The 18,393-nt window shown below is 39.4% G+C and overlaps 1 protein-coding gene across 1 annotated transcript; it reads left to right on the top strand.

The window, feature by feature from the left end:
• Window positions 1-4,183: 4,183 nt before the first annotated feature.
• On the top strand, window positions 4,184-13,700 carry CAV2 (caveolin 2). Its single transcript, XM_079304727.1, has 3 exons — window positions 4,184-4,416; window positions 4,538-4,725; window positions 11,552-13,700. The coding sequence occupies exons 1-3, from the start codon at window positions 4,264-4,266 to the stop codon at window positions 11,700-11,702; spliced, it is 492 nt and encodes a 163-aa protein (XP_079160853.1). The 5' UTR covers window positions 4,184-4,263; the 3' UTR covers window positions 11,703-13,700.
• Window positions 13,701-18,393: the final 4,693 nt, after the last annotated feature.

An 18,393-nucleotide genomic window follows, 5' to 3' on the forward strand; every position in this document is an offset into this window, starting at 1 on the left:
TTAAAAGCTCACAAGAATGAATTATGAAAACGCACTAAAAACATTTCCAAACTTCTATTGGTGGGAGAAAAGAAAAAATAAGTATCTAAAAATGTCTGAGCCCAGCCCCTTTGCTCTTCCCCATGCTCTCTTTCTCCTCACAAGAAACTATATTCCCACTGCTGGTATTAAACAGCAAACTCTCTCATCCCTCAGTGGACACTATTTGAGCACTATTAAGTCATCAAAATAGTAACTCAGGAGACCTCATGGGAGTACTTGCTTTCTTCCTTTCTCATATTAGAAATCAGAGGCTATGCTGAAAGCTACTATAAACATCTCTATTACCACTAACTTAGCTTGGCTAAAAAAAAAACCCAGAAAGTCTAAAATCATTTCCACAACCAGTTTTTTGGCCTGAACATATTTATCATGTCATCTTTGTTCTGACTCTCAAAGCAGCTTTCACCTCTTCAACACATACAAAACTAATCTTCATAGAAGCATTTGGCAAAATTTAGCAGCAATGAATATAATTCAGCAAATTTAATATAAATGTTTAGCCATGACTTACATTTATTTGCATTGATTGGCCATTGAAAACAATCAATTTTACACTCCATGGGACAAAAAAATGGCAAGAAAAGCGATGCAGCACAGGAGTTTCCACGCACAGAGATAGCATCACATTACTCATTTTAATGGAACAAGTCAAAAGTCACTGCTTCAGTGATGACAAAGTAGGATACATATGATACACACTTTTTCCAAAAGTCTTCCATCAGGTTTTCCTTTGTAAACTCCTCAAAAATTAAATGTATTGGAATTTTTTTAAGCTTATACAGACATGGCTATATCAAAGCAACAAGTTAGCATTTGCAATTTAAACCTCTCTGTGTGTCAAATCTGAATATTTAAACTGCCCACTGTGTAAAAAAGAAAATGTAGCTTCTAATCAATATCTTTAATCTGTAAGGCCCTTCAGGGTTGATTTCATTTAACACATCTCACATATCCCTGAATGCCACACAAATTTCTCAATTCTCTACAACTGTTTCCTTCAAATGGATTTCCATCCAGGCATAACTTTATCAGAAGGAAAATTGGGAAAAGAAGTTGTAACTTGTCCACTAGCACTGCCTGGCTCACTTCTTGAAATCTCAGCTGTGCAGCTGCCTCTCACCCATACTGCACAGTGAGGGGACAGCTGCAGCCACTGATTTTACACCTCACTTCTAATGGAAACAAATACTGAGAGTCCATCTGACCTCTCATGTCCCAGTATACTGCCTATCTGTGAAATGGTAGTAACAAATATTCCCCAGGTATGTCATAGAAATATGAGAGTAAAATAAAAGATGCTTTTCACAGCTCCTCTGAAATCATTAGGATTTTCAATATTTAACGTGAAAAGAAAATAACATATTTGAATTACACATCCACTAAAATCCCAATAAAATTGCAAAAGAAATTAATAGAACACCTTGTCATTTATCTCTTTGAAAATGTGAAGTGTTATTTGTTGTATAATCATTATATGTACTTTTAGATTAAGATACAAATATTTTTTAAAGGGAAAAGAGAGAAAATAGGAAATAGATACCCTGAGAACTGAACTCATCCTGACAGGCAAAATGGAATGAATGAGGTCCAACTGGCCATTGTCTATGGTCTTGTTGCAAAGACAGAGGCATTTTCTCAAATGCTAAGTTAAATTGTGAAAGCTTTTGCCAAAAGGTACATAACTGACATGCCTACCCTGAAAAGAAAAACAGTTTGTATCTGTGTATAAAATAGTACAATAATCAAAGTAATCAAAGTAATACCTAAAGCTAAAACAGGAACATCCTTATAAAACAAATACAGAATTAAATGGACACCACATTTTTCAATAAAATTACACATTAGCTAGAGTCTAAATGTAACATTTTTTTCCAAAAACAGATATGAACACTATTTTGCAAAAATCTTTGCTCTCCAAAAATCTGTTTGTGAATTGAGATGTTTCCCCTCATGCTGCACTTCACATGTCAGAGGAATTGCAGTGAACATGTGTCCCAGTCTGGGGTTTCTCCTTTGCCCCGAGATCACCCCAGAGGGACACGAAGGTGGTTCAAACCCTGGTTTTCTCTGAAGCAGCCAAAGAGAGATTGCTGGAGACGGTTTTCTCTTTTTCCGAGGATTGTTTATTGTTTCATATCTCAGGGACTTTTTGCCTGGCCAGCAGCGGTCTGCTCAGCCTGGCATCCATGGAGGAATCTCTCTGGTGAAGGCAGGGCTTATCTTATATAGTTTGTATTACGTATTACATGTTTACAAAATTTTCCCAATACAATACAATTTTATTAAGTGGTCCAGCCCTGACCCCATCCAATCTAAAAGTGCCAACATGTCACCCAACATGGATGACATGGAGAAGAAGGAGGAAAAGGTGTCCACCCACCCAAATTCTCCATCTTGGCCACGTGTCCCTTATCATAAACATTCAAAAAAACCTATTTATCTACATTCTAAAAGTCTAATTTATACTTTACTAATTTTGGTAGCTTGTTTCCATTCTACTTGTGCTGACAACTTTCCCCAGGGGTTAGAATTCAGCACCTGTGACACCAGGGTCTCACTCAGAGGTCTTTGAGATCCTTGCCAGGGGGGTTTTGAGACCCCCAAGGAGGCCAGGGGTACTCCCTGGGCTCCCACAAACATGCAAGATGCATTTTCATAATCCTTCTCCAAACCAGTTCCTAAAAGTCTTTTTCCAATAATGTGTATGAAAATAGCAATAAAACTACTAAGCCTACTAGGCCAAAGTGTGGAAACACACACATACATACATATTTCATGTCAGAATTCCTTGGCTGTTACCAACCTAGTTTAGGAGCCTGCGTTGATGTCTCCTACTTTCCTTTTCAGCAGCACCAAATCCAAATGTCTGTGGCTGACCCAAGCTGCTACCAGAAACCTGATTAATGCCTTTGGGCTGCACTCAGATCCCTGTATCAATAGGCCAAAAAAAATAACAGTTGCTGGACAGAAACACCTGAAGGGCAGGGCTGAACCTCAACTCCAATTATTTTTTTATTCTTCTCACTCATGGAGCAAAGAGTAATAGAGGAAGGCAGGAGGGGTGAGAGGAAGCAGGGTAGAAATGGAGCTCATAAGTATGTCTTGAGTCATCATGCTGTTTCTTTGCTTGCCTTTGAACCTATTGTAAACTTGTATTTGCAGGCTTTTTAGATCTAGTCCAAAACATTTACATGAGATCAGTATCATTAAGATGACTAGTATGGGAGAAAAAAAACATCAATACGAGTTACACATAGATGCAAAGCTTTTCTGCAGAAGTTTCCGACGAGAACAATGCAGTATGAGCCAGAACATTGTAATAGGTGATTTCCTACCCGAATTTTACATAGTTGTTTTTAAATCTTAAAGTGATAGATTCTGTCACAGAGCTCTCCTCACATTAATGTAGCAGTGAAAATTAAAGGAAGTTAAAGTAAGCAAGTTCCTCTTTAATTTAATAGGCCAGAATGACTGATTAGTAATATCACTTCTCTGAAACTGACAGGTGATTGTGGTTATTGGAGCAAGAATGAACTCCTAGCAACTCATGAGATCACTCTGTATATCAATATTATCAGGTACTTTTAGCAATCGTTATAATAATTTAGTGACTTTATACACATCACTCTTAGGTTTAAAACAAGTTCTCAAATAAAATAGAGGAAATAATTAGTGTGGACTGAAGCTAAAACACAAAGAAGGTATAAAAATACTTGTAATGGCAGATGCAGTATTTTATTGCAGCAAAAAGTTAGGCAGTTTAAGCAGCAGCACTCAAGTAAATCCCGCCGGAGGGTGAAGGGCCAGGGGGCCGGGCACGGTGGGCAGTGGCGACTCACCTCTCCTCCCCCCTTCTTTCTGTTTGCCCTACAGCTGCAAAGGGGCACAGACACGGCCCCTCCGCTTTTTGTGCCTGCTGCCTGTTGTTGCGATGCCACAAACGCTGACGGAGGCGGGTCGGGCGCGGGGCGCGGTGACAGCCGGGCACCGCCGAGGGACGGGAACCGGGCGGGCTGAGAGACACGGGGAGGGCTGAGCGCCCACCGAGCGGCTGTCAGGGCCAGCACAGCCCGCCCCAAGCCCGATCCCGGTTTTCCGGGGCTCGGCAGGGCTCTCCCGCGGGGCGTGTCCCGGGCAGCCCCGCTCCGCCCCGGCCCGGCCCGGCGGGGCAGCGGCGCACGGGGCAGGGCCGGGCCGGAGCCGCGCAGCGGCGGCAGCGCCATGGGGCTGGAGACGGAGAAGGTGGACACCCGCATCTTCATGGACGACGACGACAACTTCCCGCGGAGCGGCGGCCCCGCGCTGTCGGAGGCGGAGAAGGGCGCGGAGGACGAGCTGGAGCGCGACCCGCACGGGCTGAACTCCCACCTGCAGGTGCGGGCCGGGCCGGGCCGGGCCGGGCCGGGCCGGGGGCGGGCGGGGCTCGGCCAGGGGGGTCCCCGGCGGGCTGCCCGCACCCCGGCTCTCCGTGACGGTAGAGCCTCTCTTGTTGCAGCTGGGGTTCGAGGATGTCATCGCGGAGCCCGAGCTCACCCACTCCTTCGACAAGGTCTGGATCTGCAGCCACGCTCTATTTGAGCTCAGCAAGTACGTGATCTACAAGGTCCTGACTCTGGTCCTCGCCATACCGCTGGCCCTGGTTTTGGGGATCGTCTTCGCCACGCTCAGCTGCCTTCACATCTGGTAAGCGAGTGCTGTGTGTCGGTGCCTGGGCTCTCCTCTAGCATTTATCACTGCAAACCACCGATCGCCGATTTTACACCGGCAGTCAGATCAGCTAATATTAACTGCTTTGTTTCTAAAGAGACTGAAGAGGAAACAGTGTTTTCTCTGTGATTCAGTTCCCTGCGGTCTTGTCATGACTGTATAAGCTCCTTGGGGCAGAGTGCCTGTATTCCCACTTGGACAGCACCCACAGCAATGCATTCCAACTTTGGCTGGCTTCTGGAGTGACAACAGTGACTGAATTTTTTTTTTTTTTTAAACTGAAGTGCAGGACTTGTTCAGATAAGTATTTTAAATTAATTAACTAGGCAGAAGTATTACTAACACCTGAAGTTATTACTAACTTCTTAGTACTGTTACCTCTTTCATTTTTTTTCTCACAGACTGAAGAAAGCTTTTGAGGGCCCAGCTGGCTCTATGTTACTGCCATAAAATGTAGTGCCAGTGCCTTGCATCTGGTACATAGCTGTGTGTAGATGCAATGCTCCAAAGCCCTTCCACTTAAGCAAAAAACCCTGCTGAGCTCAGGAAAGCTGCTTCTGGCCATGGCAGAAGTTCGCAGGCAAATACACTGGCCATCCAAGTCACACCAAACCTGTGTACTTTAAGCATCACCAAATATCAGGAATAGTACTTTGACACCATCATCTGATGGTAGAGAAGGAAGAAAGGCAGGAGAATAATGAGGTTGAGGAAAGAACTGACAATCCAAAAGGCTGTAGATGAAGGGATGAATGCTGATTATTGACATTATTTCTGCAAACCAGGATTTTCCATATGCATGAGTTTTGAACAAAATCTAATATGACTTGAGTAACACTGGAATCATTTTCCTTTTATCAAGGAAAACAGAATATAGAAACTGAAAGTGAAGTCAAAACCCTAGGAATACACTGATCATCTGATCCTGCTATGGCAATCTCATGGGTGCAGATTTTAGTTTTTGAAAGTGCCATGGAAGCCTGCATTTATGACATTGTCAAGTAACTTTGAAAACTGATTAACTTGAGTTTTGGAGCATAGCATAATATCCAAAGCAGTTGCAGTGCAGTTTAGAGATTCCCACTTGCTACATCTCTTGTTCCCAAATTGTTACTATCCAACAGTGCATAGGCATAGCGTTGCCCAGATTTTTAGATCTGTCAGTTGTCACTGTGCCATAGTGTGCAATGTGACTGCAAGAGGGTATGGTGAGTATATATAGGTTTCCAGTCGTGAAATACCTGTGGAAAAAATTAATCAATACCAACTTTATTAAAACTGTAGTGCTTTTTTTGTGCTTCTGAAGGATCTTGTATCTCGATTTCACAGACTGGATACAGAGTTTCACTGATCAAGGACTCAGAGGTCAGTTTCTATTTATGCACATAGTCCCTAGTGACTATCTCAGGAACTGTGGGTTCTCAGTACATGTGAAATAGGACTGTCTGAATGTCATTTGAAAAGTTTCTCTCAACTTTCTGTGAACACACTTGCTTCTCCAACAGGCTATTTTCTTTGCCCAGGTTCGCTGTCAACATAGAATTGATCTTTCGTTTTGATTTTCCTTGCTCCCAGGATGGATGTGAGAGAATCATGTAACTCAGTAGTGCTATCTGCATCTCCCTGGACTCCATCCAGTGCTACCATCCAAAGGCAATACTGTCTCATATTCCCACAAACTCAAGCTGGATTTGTTCCAACACAAAGGTGGAACACGTTAAGTTGGCATCTCTGCACCTCTTTGTGTTCCCGTTGTCATGCAAGTGAGGAGTTCAACATTTCTGCATTTGAGAGGGTAGTGCAAAAGCAGTGCACATTTAGAGGCCCTAAACATAGGGTACTAGTTCCCTTGTAGGCCCATTGGGTCTGAAAAAATCCAACAAAACAACTGCTTGTTTTGTATGTGAAAGAAAGGGAATTCCATTATAATAACCCTGTCTTCAGCTATAAATGTCATGGGAAGACCCTGGGGCAAACCATCCCAGAATTCTGCCACTCAGTCTCTGTGCTTCAGTTTTATCATCCAAACCAGTGAGGTGATGATGTTGATATGTCATAAGGGAGCTTTTTCTGGAGCTAAATTCAAGAGTGTTTCAACAACTCCTGGAGGTGCTCAAGCAGAAAGCTCTGTTGATGTCACACATGTTGTTGCAGTTTCGTTAGCATCTTAAAAATCCACATAAGTCTAACTCAGCATTTCTCAAGGGTGCCCTGTGAATTTTTCCCATCACACTTGATAGTAAATGTTGTCTTTCACCTGAAAAAAGAAAGCTAAGTAAGAAATACATAGTAATACACTTAATTTTCATTTTTAACCATAAAGATGGAGCATATTGTGTTCCCAAACTGGCTGGTTGAGCCAGAATCTGGTTTCACACTACCAAGTAAAAGATACTGATGGGCTGAAACTGGGCCAGCTAGCAGGTTAGTGATCTATATACAAGCACATTCAAGGAAGTAATCTGCACATTTTTCTTTTATTGATGACTGTCATTCTCACCACAGAGTATACAGGCCACACTGAGTTGTAACATCTTTCTATGAAATTAACAAGCTTTTAAATATGTCCTCAGATTGTAGCTCTTAAGATTATTGGGTTTTTGAACATGAACAGAACTTCACTGGTTTTTCAGGTGGCTCATGCAAAATCATTATATTTCTTGTAGATCAGTGACTGATTCTTGTTCCAAGTCCCATGTTTGCCACCTCTTGGAAATTAACACTTGAATTTCATATATGCTTTTTTGTAGTCTTATCAGAATAGCATTCTGGTATGTTGCATATTTACTCCAAGAATCAGTGATCCATAACTTGAGTCTTAGATCTGAGATGGGCTCACTCAGCTCTATAGTCATTGTTGGCTAAAGCAGTTGATATTCACAGCACTTCTCTGCTCGAGCTTCCATTCACACTGCAAAGTTAGAACCAGGTACTTACATGAAATGCAGATATGGACATGCATTATGTCTTACCTTTTTTGTATTCCACAACTTCATTTACATAACTGCTATCATACTCAACCCTAAAACCATGTCCCTACAGACTGCTTGAAATCGAAATAAATTACACTACAGCTAGGAATGCCTACCTTATAATCTGGTGGTGCTGCCTTGATGCCTCTTCTTTGATGTCCTGTACATATCCCTTGGTTTAAGAAAAGGAAGTACATGGATGTTGTCTTGCTTCTTTCATAGTAGTTTTATCTTTTACAGTCTACCCAGGTCCTGGAATACATAATATTTGTTTTTAATGCACTTCAGATACTGTGTATGAGTCATGAAAGGCTTTGGTGAATTCTTTGCCTTACTTCTCCCAATGGTTAATGGCATGCAACCAGAAGCTGTGCAACTGCTAGGTAATTTTTAGCCATCTTTTCACAGTGCTCACTTGTATTGTAGAGCTATTTGAGACTTTTAATTCACAGTCATGATGTAGTGGAATTAGATAATTTAAGCAGAGAAACCTAGAGCATTTGAAAAATAGTATTAAGACATATCTGAGGTTACATTTTGAAAAACATGATAGAAGAAGGTGTGATTATTCACATTCTTCACTTTGAAGCTGGAATCTACATTAATGGTGCATGACTACTCCATCATTGTTGTCCAAGTCTGTGAAAAATTGATTCTCATTATCAATGGAAATTAAACTGTGCTCTGCCATATCCAAGAGGTGCTTGGTTCTTGACAGTGTTCATTCAGGGCTTATCAAGAAGAAAAAGTAACATGAATGAAAGTGAGAAATGTTGAGGGGTGTAATTTTATAGATGTCATGTCTTGAATAGAATAAAGGGAAAATGGGATAGGAGGGGGAAAATGGGATAATTTGTGCCTTTTAGTTCCCAAAAGAAAATATTCATTCCACTTGATCAAAGGAAGGGTTTTTTTATAATATATGTACATAGAAGACTCAATGAGAAGTCATATAGGTAGCTGTCTTCAGCTTAGTTTACAAATTCAACAGACCTTTCATTTTCTTCCCAATGCTGTACTACATGGTAACACTGGTAGTACCAATATGTCATTGATGTTGATATCCTTGGGATATGCTACTTTAATTTTACTGTTAGACAGTACTCAAGCAGGTAGTCACCATGCCTGTGAACAAAAGTGCAGACCAGGGTTAATCCACAGCAAAGGATGGGTACATTATAATTGTCAGGTCACAAAAACAAGTTCATGGCTTCTAATGGCATTTGATTATTCTTTTTTAAGTGTGACTGGTCACTCCATGGAAAGCACATCACACTCTTTGATAACCTGGAAATACCATACTGTCAGATAAAATAACCTGTGCAGGATAGGATGCAGACTTGTACACATGTAAATACACATGTATATACACACACATAATTTAAAACATAGAAAATGCCTTTTATGACTCTCCTTGGTGTGAAGGCTTTTCTTCTCAGAGGGAAGATGTTTGAGTAATTGTTCTATAAGTAGATGGACTTTTATTTTAAAATTGAAAGTTATTTACATGAATTAGCTTTGGTTGCTATCATTTCTCATGTGTTCTTTTATGGATTTAGCCTACATTGGGTTTTGCATGCGTTTACCATAAATAAAAAAAATAAATAACAAGTACTAAAATATTATAAGACATTACCAAAAACAATTTAATGTTTATTTTGTTTAAGATTATCAAAATAGGTTGAGTTTCAGTACTGTGTGAATGACCTCTACAGCAATTTCAAGCAGTATGATCTCTGCTTCTCCAGCTTTCTCCATCTTTCTCTGAATCTTCTACATACTGTGGTATTTGTTTAGTTTGTATTTTGTGGGATGTGATCCTGTAAACAGAGGGTACAAAAGAAATGTTGTCTTTTCTGCTTCTTTCCAGTTCAGTTAGATTTTTATAAAAATCAACCAAATTAATTATAGATGGTAACAAAGAAGCAATTACACAGTCTTTATAAACTATCTGAAATGGAAAAGAGGTGAAGTCAGCACAAACAGAATAGCCATTTCTGGTGCTTTCCCTGTGTTACTTGGAAAAATAGCAATTTTTTTTTTCCTTTGCAATATTGATATTTATCAGCTGTATTCTAACAGGTTAAGGGCTAAGTTTTTACTCTATAAATCATCTATTCTATATGCAGTGATATTATAGGTGGTTATAAACACATAGTTTACAGGGTTCTATTTAAAACTAGAGGCACATTATTCCAGTAATGCTCACAGTCCTATATGGGGTGTTTCAGCAGAGACAAAAGAGAAGGTTTTAGAAAAACTATTCTTGTTTAAATCCATCTGGGCTAGCTTTGAGTAGAGCATTGATGTACTAGTATATGGCTTGCACTGTATAACAAAAGCTGTTAGATAAACACTGAAAGTAATTAATTTTGATTCTGTACATTTCTAACCTTCAACTTTTTTTAAACATGGTAGGTTTTTTCTACTTTGTTAATCTAAGGATTATGCATTGTAAATACATAGCACCTTTTTTCAGACTTATGATGAAATATTAAATTATTTTCTGTCATTCCAATCAAAGTCAGTGAAAGTTCTGAAGTGCAGTTATGCAAATACAAGATTTGGAATTAAATTTTGAATGCAACAGTAAAGTGGAGCAGAGTTTATTATCTTTGTCAAAAGAATCTATAGCTTCTTTTACCTAATTTAGAAAGCAAACATGTTCAGTATGGCAGAGTGATTTTATTAAAATCTTGCAGTAGTAGAACTTCAGTATTATTTATGTATACCTTTAGTTTGTCTGCAGCCAAATAAAAGCAGCTCAGTGAAATGAGCAGAGGTTTAGGCCAGTAAATGATTAAAGAAGGAGAATAACTTAAAATAGTGTGGTCAGTTACCATGTATCCACTGGCCCTCCTCAGCTGCCCATACGTGCACTTCTGGCTCTCCTCCACTGTCAGCATGCTTGGCTCAAGCCACCAGAAATGACACTGCTTTGCAATTGGTACACATGGAGAGCAATCCCCAGATGCTTACCAATGCTCAGGAGATGAATGGCACAGTACTTTCTAGTATTTCCAGCACCCTGAATGAATAAAAATATCTTTTCTCCTGACGAGTTCTGACCACATTCTAATGTTAATTCCTCGCGAATGAAGAACTTTACAGGATCTGCCCATTTTACTAAGATGTGGCATATACCTGTATGGTAATAGTCTGATGTAACTGGATATTGCTTTCCTGTTTGTTTTACTGTAGCATCTTGTAACAGGGATGGGTAGGAATGAGATGTCAATGGTGTGAGGTGCATGAGTGCCTGTGCACTGTGTGTGTGCCTGAGAGACAGATAAGAGAAAAACCAGAAGAGGCAGCAGAGCAAGAACAGATTGTAATGGGTGCTGTTTCCAGTAAATCAAACTGGGGAACATGGTATGACCACAGCACAAATTAATGCTTGGGAGGTGACTGCTCTTCAGCCATGGTGGGTAGCAGCAGGGCTATGGCAGATCATGTACCAGCCCTGCCAGAAGCACGGAGAGACAGCAAACGTTCATCATTCTAAATGGCGTGTAAAGAAACTGCCAGGTAGTAAACAGAGACACAATGAAAAGAAAGCTGGTGTCTACACTCTCATGTTGCATGCAAATGATTCTGGCCAGAGGACCACAGGCATATGTAGGTGTGAGGCCTTGAGCAAACAAAATGGGTGGAGAATGACTGCAAGAGAGTAGAGTCAACTTGCTTAAATATTTATATTTATATTATAAAGTTATAAAAGTTAAAGAACCACTTTTCTTCCATAAGATATCACACTTGTGTTTCATTATCTTGATTTCCCCATGCTGTACCAGCACCAATCTTCAATTCTTTTACTTTCTCTTTTCCAGGGTTGTGGTGCCTTTTGTGAAAACCTGTCTCATGGTCCTGCCTTCAGTGCAAACTGTGTGGAAGAGCCTGACAGATGTTTTCGTGGTGCCATTCTTTCAGAGCCTAGGCCGGTGCTTTGCCATGGTTAATATACGCCTGGACCAGGAGTAACCATCAGAGATGTGACACTGCTGTAGGTGTAGCTGGTGTTAAACTTCTTTGCTAACCTAACATACAAGCACTTAGCATTCATTCCAAACTGTTAAATTACGATGGCTGGTTTAAGTGGGAACATGCTGTTTTTATTAAAACTCATTTATTATCAGGGAGATCCATTTAAGAATTAGTAGGCAGTTTTCAGAGCTCACTATTTTAACAACAGAGTGATCCTAGAGTATATTGGCAACACTTTATTTTAATGGTAGGTTGAATTCAGGAGAGTACAGGAGAATTCTCACGGAGGATTAAAAGCCATCACAGTGATAATGATCTGTGTTATTACTATTAAAAAATTAATGAATAGGCTGTGATACCTTAGACAAAACTGATCTCTATGGTTTCACATTGACTTTACTGCAGTTCCACCAGGGATCATTGTTGGCCTCACTATGCAGAATGATAAACCCAGTCCTCTGTTACCAGCAGTTAAAGGGAAAGTGACTCATTGCATAAACATACAGGGAAAGGAACTGTTGTGCAATTCTCCTATATTGGGGGGTGGGGAAGCTCCCTAGAAGTTTATCCCTTAAAATAAGGTGTTAACTAATGATCTATAACATTAGCTAATCTGTATATTTTATTTAATGAGAAGTTAACTTTGCTGTATATTTTGTATCTTTGTAAATGACAGTTGATCAGGTTTTTATGAAGCGTAGTTTCTCTAGTATTTGAATTCTAACCAAGTCAATAAGCAGCAAGAGTGAGGCTGCAAAAATTACTTTAGATAAGTAAAATTTCCTTTTCTAAATTAAGTAGATTTTGAGTGTTGCTGTGCAATTCTAATATATTAATTATATGATTCTATGTAAAAGCAAAGATATAAGAGTTTTCATACCAAATTATGTCAAAGACTTGGAAATATCTGTTTATGAGAAATGAATTTTATTAAAAATTGGGTGTAATAATACCCTGCCTATTTCTGTATATTATTGGTGTGAAGATTTTTATATTTAAATAGACACTATGCTAGCACTTTAACTAGGTAGCAAGCTCTTATAGAAGGCAAGTGTATTCAGTATCCTTGTCTAATTCTCCTATTGACTTGACTCTCTCTGTTGCTTGTTTACTATTTCAAAGCCTAACCCCTAAAAAAGACTCATCTTTCTTCTGCACCTAATATGAATTTTTAAACCAGAATAACAGAATGTGTGCAGAGGTACATTAAAATTACATTAGCCTTCTGGTGGGCTTGTGCTGCTGTTTAATTTAAATATAGATGGTAAGTTGCAATTGTAAAATGTTTGTATGATTTAGAATGTCCTTTTCTAAAGTGTTGTTTCAAATTTCTCATCAAACAAGAGGTATCTAATAAAATAATAATATGTCAGCTGTTTCCCTTTCAGATTTGTCTGCTTTCCAACAAACTCTTAAAATGCCAAACAGCATAGAATACTATGCAGTTATTGCAAAATATGAGAGGTAAAGAAATGGATGAGTATCAATATAGTTCCACTATTATCAACTATATTTAACATATTTATAGTAGAAAATTACATATCTCTGTGTGTAATTAAGCCCATACAGAATGATTGCTTTCTCTGAAAGTAGGTCTCTCTGCAGAATTTTGGCAACATTCAAAATAAAAAAGATAAAAAACTAAAAATGCTTAATTCTTTTAACAGGCACATGCTTTTTTATAGATGAGCTGCAAAATTTTCCTTTTCTTGTCTCTTGGTCTATTCAAGCTACCTTACACTGTATATTCTTTGTATATTAAGAACATCTTTGTATATTAAAAGTATTTTTAGTATTTGCACCATTTAGAGAGGGATTCATATGGCTTTACAAAACTGGATCTTAATGATTAGTGCCCATGGAAACTTCTCTTGTTCCTTTTTATTCTGCAAGAAGTTAGTTTTTCAGATGTTAGTTTTTCAAAATACCTTCCTTGCGTTAAAAATGGAAATAATTCTTTTGAAAATAAAAATTGGCCAGGCTAGGCTTGAACTCTTTGGAGAGTTATTTTCTTTTACAGCGTCCAAGGACTTTTACAAAGATATGTTCCACTGAAAAATATGCCCTTGATGAATTCATTTAAAATAGAAAAAGAAAATAAATCAATCAGTATTAATTCTTGGATCTAAAAGGAGCCCTATAAAAGCCTAAGCTTTGAAGAAACCCAAGTTTGGATTTTAAGAGAATGAGATGAGGCCATTCCCCAGAGAAAGATCTATAATTTTATCATTTGCATTCCTGGATATATGCATTCTTAAATAGAATACTGAAGTCAACTGGCTCTAGCTACCACAGACAATTAATTAGAGTGGTTTGGTTTGTTCTTACTTTGATTTAGGCTTGTCATTAGTTCTTTTCCCCATTTCTGTAGCTGCTACAAGACTCAAGCAAGCTTGTAATTAAAGCTCTTAGTTTCTTAGATATTTATAACAATATTTTTCTCTGGAACAGGTGTGCCTTTAAGAAAATACAAAGTGCACTCTTAGACTTTGGCTAATATACTTGGCAAATACTCTTACTTTGTCCATAAAAGGAGTGGAAGGAAGTAGAAATATTTACAGATTGTCCAATACTCAGGTGTGAATCTGCCCCAGGCAACTCTGGCTGGCAAGTATTCTCTGGATTTTATGGTTCTGATATATATCCTGAAGGTCTGGCACAGCTTATACTGTGAATGCCTCACAGCACTGTTGGACAGCAGGGGCTGAATGAGAACTGGCACTGAACTGTGCTCTTAAATGTAGGAGCAGGTCTGTCTCAAATTTGTGTGAAATTTGGACAAATTGTCCTAGATGATCTCTTAAAAGCAACTTAAAAATGAGAATTTAGGCAAGAGAGTTCAGAAACTGAGTCCCATTGTCTGCAACAAAAGTAGAAAAATTTACACTCAATTCAGACTACTTTAATGCACCTTCATGTCTGTGGAATGGGGAAAATGTTATTGCTCATAACAAGGGTAGAATTTCCATCATCATGGTAGAGCTATTACAAATGAGGTGTTCCAGTTCCAGCCTGTCTCTTGTTACTGCAGACCTTAGGACTACAACCATGAGCTGGAAACTCAGTTCTGACTTGCAAAATATTTCAGCATCTTGTTTTTCATGAAGATCACAACTAACATACAGAACTAACCCTGGATTTGTATTTATGGGCCTCTTAGTTTTAATTCACAGAGAAGTTTGACCTAACTCCTTTTGAGAGATGTCTCCTCTCCTAAAATGCTCCTAATCTGATTCTGGAACGTTTATATTTGTATCTTATCTTTCACCATCCTATTAAAGTGAAATAAATTCTTAACAGAAACTTTCATGTATTAGTAAATGAAGAGCCTGTTCCCACCTATCCAAAAAGTTCACTTAGGCAATCATTGACTAAAAAGTTCAGAACATCCCTGCAGCTCTGGGACCTCAGACCACACACTTGTATTAAGTGGGAGCCAAAGAATGGTAAGTCCTTTATTTTTACAGGGTGTGATCATTCCCCCACCTGCAGAGATAAAACTATTGCTGTTATTAACTCTTCTAAAAAAACATGGAAAAATACATCTGTTTGTTTTTTTTTTTTTTTTAATAAAAATGCAAATGGAACAAGGTCAAACACCAGACACTTTACCAGTGTTGTCTGTTGTCTGTGCTCGTGAAAATTAGAATTGAAGGCCTCCACAGGTACTGAACCAGAAGTTAGACATTAAAATTGGAAGATCTTTCTTCATGCAGGGATTTACAAATTAGGCTAATTAATAAAGGCTAATTGTAGCTTGGTGACACTGATCTTCCTAAGTTTATTGCAACAAAAAGAAAATGTTTTCTGAGAGGCACTTCAGAGGAGCTAAGATAGGTTCCTGCTTTGAATCGTCCTCCAGAGAAAAGAGACTGTACTGATTAATGCAAAATATTGGGCTTGGCTTGGCTTCTTTGCTACATAAAATGTATTTGCTGTAGAAAATGGGAAGGTTGATGGAAGCAATTAGCATTTCATAAAAGTAATGAGGAGTTTCTTTTCTACACCTTTCTCTCACATCTTGATGCCAGCTTGATTGTCACCTGTATTAGATGTTCCCTTCCAACTGCAAGTGGGAGAAAGGGACTCCTTCACATAGCACTGAATCAGATCCTACTTAGGGCACTCAGATGGGATAAAATACAGATAATCACTTTTATTTCAAACTTTGAGGAAACCTTGTCTATTTTTCCAACTGCCTCAGCTCAATAAGAGCTGTCTTTTCACCCCATGTACCTGATCTTGCTTTTGTATTGTTACACTATTAGAGCTATCACAATGATACATTTATCAGCTAGAGTTTATCAGAAAATGCTTAGGTAGAGGAGCAGAGTGACAAAAAGCCTTAAGGCTACATAAGCCTTAAGGAGTGGGTATTTAAGTTCAGTTAATGGGACTAGTTCTCATAGTCTGACATTTTCTATAAAACACATGAACATTTAATAATGCAGTAGAACTGAAAGAATAGTACAGAACAGTGTTGACATAGACCACTGTCCATGGTCCAGCTCAGCAGTTTTCATACCACAAAGAGTTGAGAAAAGAGGGGCTTGGTTTGCACAAGATCCTGCAGAACTAAAGTTTTCAATCTATTTGCCACTCCAGTCAAAGCAGTTGCAAGCCACCTTGCTAAAGACCTACAGGGTTTAGCTCTAATAAAAGATGTACACACCTACTACAGGACTGAGATAAGAAAAAGCCATGCATTTTGATCCAAAACTGTAATCCCTGCCTAGCTGCCACCCAACCAGGAACATGTCTGAACTCAGAAGGCGCCTCCCTTTCTCATAACCCCTCACAATACCTGCAGTTTTACTTTTGTCATGCCCAGAACTGTCCTTATTTGAGCAACTTGGCATCTTACTCATATCTAAGCCCAGTCAGAACCCCACAAGAAGGGAGGCCTTAGACTCCTTAAAATGTATTTAACTGCACATCAGCAGAATAAGGCACTTCCAAAACAGACTTTCCCAGCAGTGAGTCCAAATGCAGTGGCACACCTCAGGCAAAAATTGATTTCAGGTTTCTCAGGTGTTGGTTTGAGTCTTCCAGCCCTTAGGCTATTATGAAATGTTTTGTGGCAGCATCACTTTCACATAAACTGAAATCACTCCTGTCTAGAGGTTGTGAGAAGGAAGGAATGTGAGAAGAGCTACCCGTCTCTCCTGGTGTAGCTAATCCTTGGATTCAAGGCACAAGCAGGCCAAATACCAAATGTGTACATGAACCTGCAGCCCTGTATGCAGGGGGCAAGGAGAACTCATCTCTATGGAAAAGTTCTGATCCAGTGACTTACATTTTAAAATACAGAGTTTAAGAAACTCTCCAGAGAGTGGGGACAGGACGACCACCATGAATCCTCCAGCACTACAAGTCTTTAAGAAATGGAATGAGGAAAACATTGGCCTGTATTTTAAACCTATCCTAATGCTTGTTATCATGCAACAGGGTGAGAACAGTAGTATGACTGCTAAAAGCTCAATACCAACAGTTCTGGCAGCTAAGGCTTTCATCCAGCAAAAGATACAAAACTGCACACAAAATGATGTGGTTAAGCAGTTGAACAGAAACCCAATCATCTTTCACTCCTAAGCCTCAGGTTTTTAAATGCTCTGCATAAGGCAGACTGCTCATGGACAGCCCCAGTTACCTGACAGCCTTGTTGCTGTTGAAACTATACAGAAATAAAACAGTTTCCCAGGGCTGATTTTGATCATGCTGACATTGGAATATATCAGGAGTATTGCTAACACTATAACTGGAATAACTACACAAGCTTAAAACAAGAAGGGGGTGAGGGGTGGAAGAAGAAGGAGTGTTTGATACCAGACAAAGACACTCAGTGAGCAGTCATCCACATTCAGCTCAGTTTCATGATTCATTTTCTGACAGTTTATGAGGGATTTTGGCCTATCCTATTATATTTCCCCTCCTGCCACCCCCCCCCCCCCCACTGGTTTCTGGGAAGCCTACCCATACATAGCAAAACTTTTCCTCCTCTCAGAATGGAAAAGATAAATCACAAATTGCACATGCTTTGTTCCAGGTTTAGAGAAAGTTTTCAACTAAGGTAATACTGAGCTTTGAAATTTCAGTTAAAGCAAGATTTTGGAGAAATAAAAACTTTCTAAAACTAGGTATGAAATGCCTAAGGCTGGTGTGATGAGGAAAGGTACTGAGGTGTCCAACCAAGGTGGCATTTAGTCCTGTTTAGCAACTGACCTGGACTAATAAAGACCATGAGAACTACCATGAGACTACCACAGCTCCATGAGAAGACTGGTGGCATTTCCAAGGCCAGCTTCAGCATCTGCAATTTCTGTTAATTTCTGGCCACCCCTGGATAATCCATTCATAACTGAGAAGGGGAATGGAGCCTTTGCATTTTCAGAAGCTTTCTGCAGGCCTTTACCAGGTCCTTTCCTACTGAGCTGTTATTCTTCCTCTGAGTGTAGCAGAAGATCCTTACAGAACTCCTGTGTGTATCCACGCCAGCCCCTGGCTGTTGAGCTTGTGTGCATTTTTCATACAGCAGTGTTAGAGGCAATGGGCATGGCTCCATCCTTCTCCATCTCTGCAGATGTAACTTGCTCACTCTTACTGCTTGGTAGTACCCACACCTTTTCTCTGAGTAAGCTGTCTTCTTGGTATTCCAGCTCAAGAAAGCACCACTAATGTGATGTTTCAT

This window comes from Erithacus rubecula, assembly GCF_903797595.1.
Source record: "Erithacus rubecula genome assembly, chromosome: 4".
NCBI lineage: Eukaryota > Metazoa > Chordata > Aves > Passeriformes > Muscicapidae > Erithacus > Erithacus rubecula.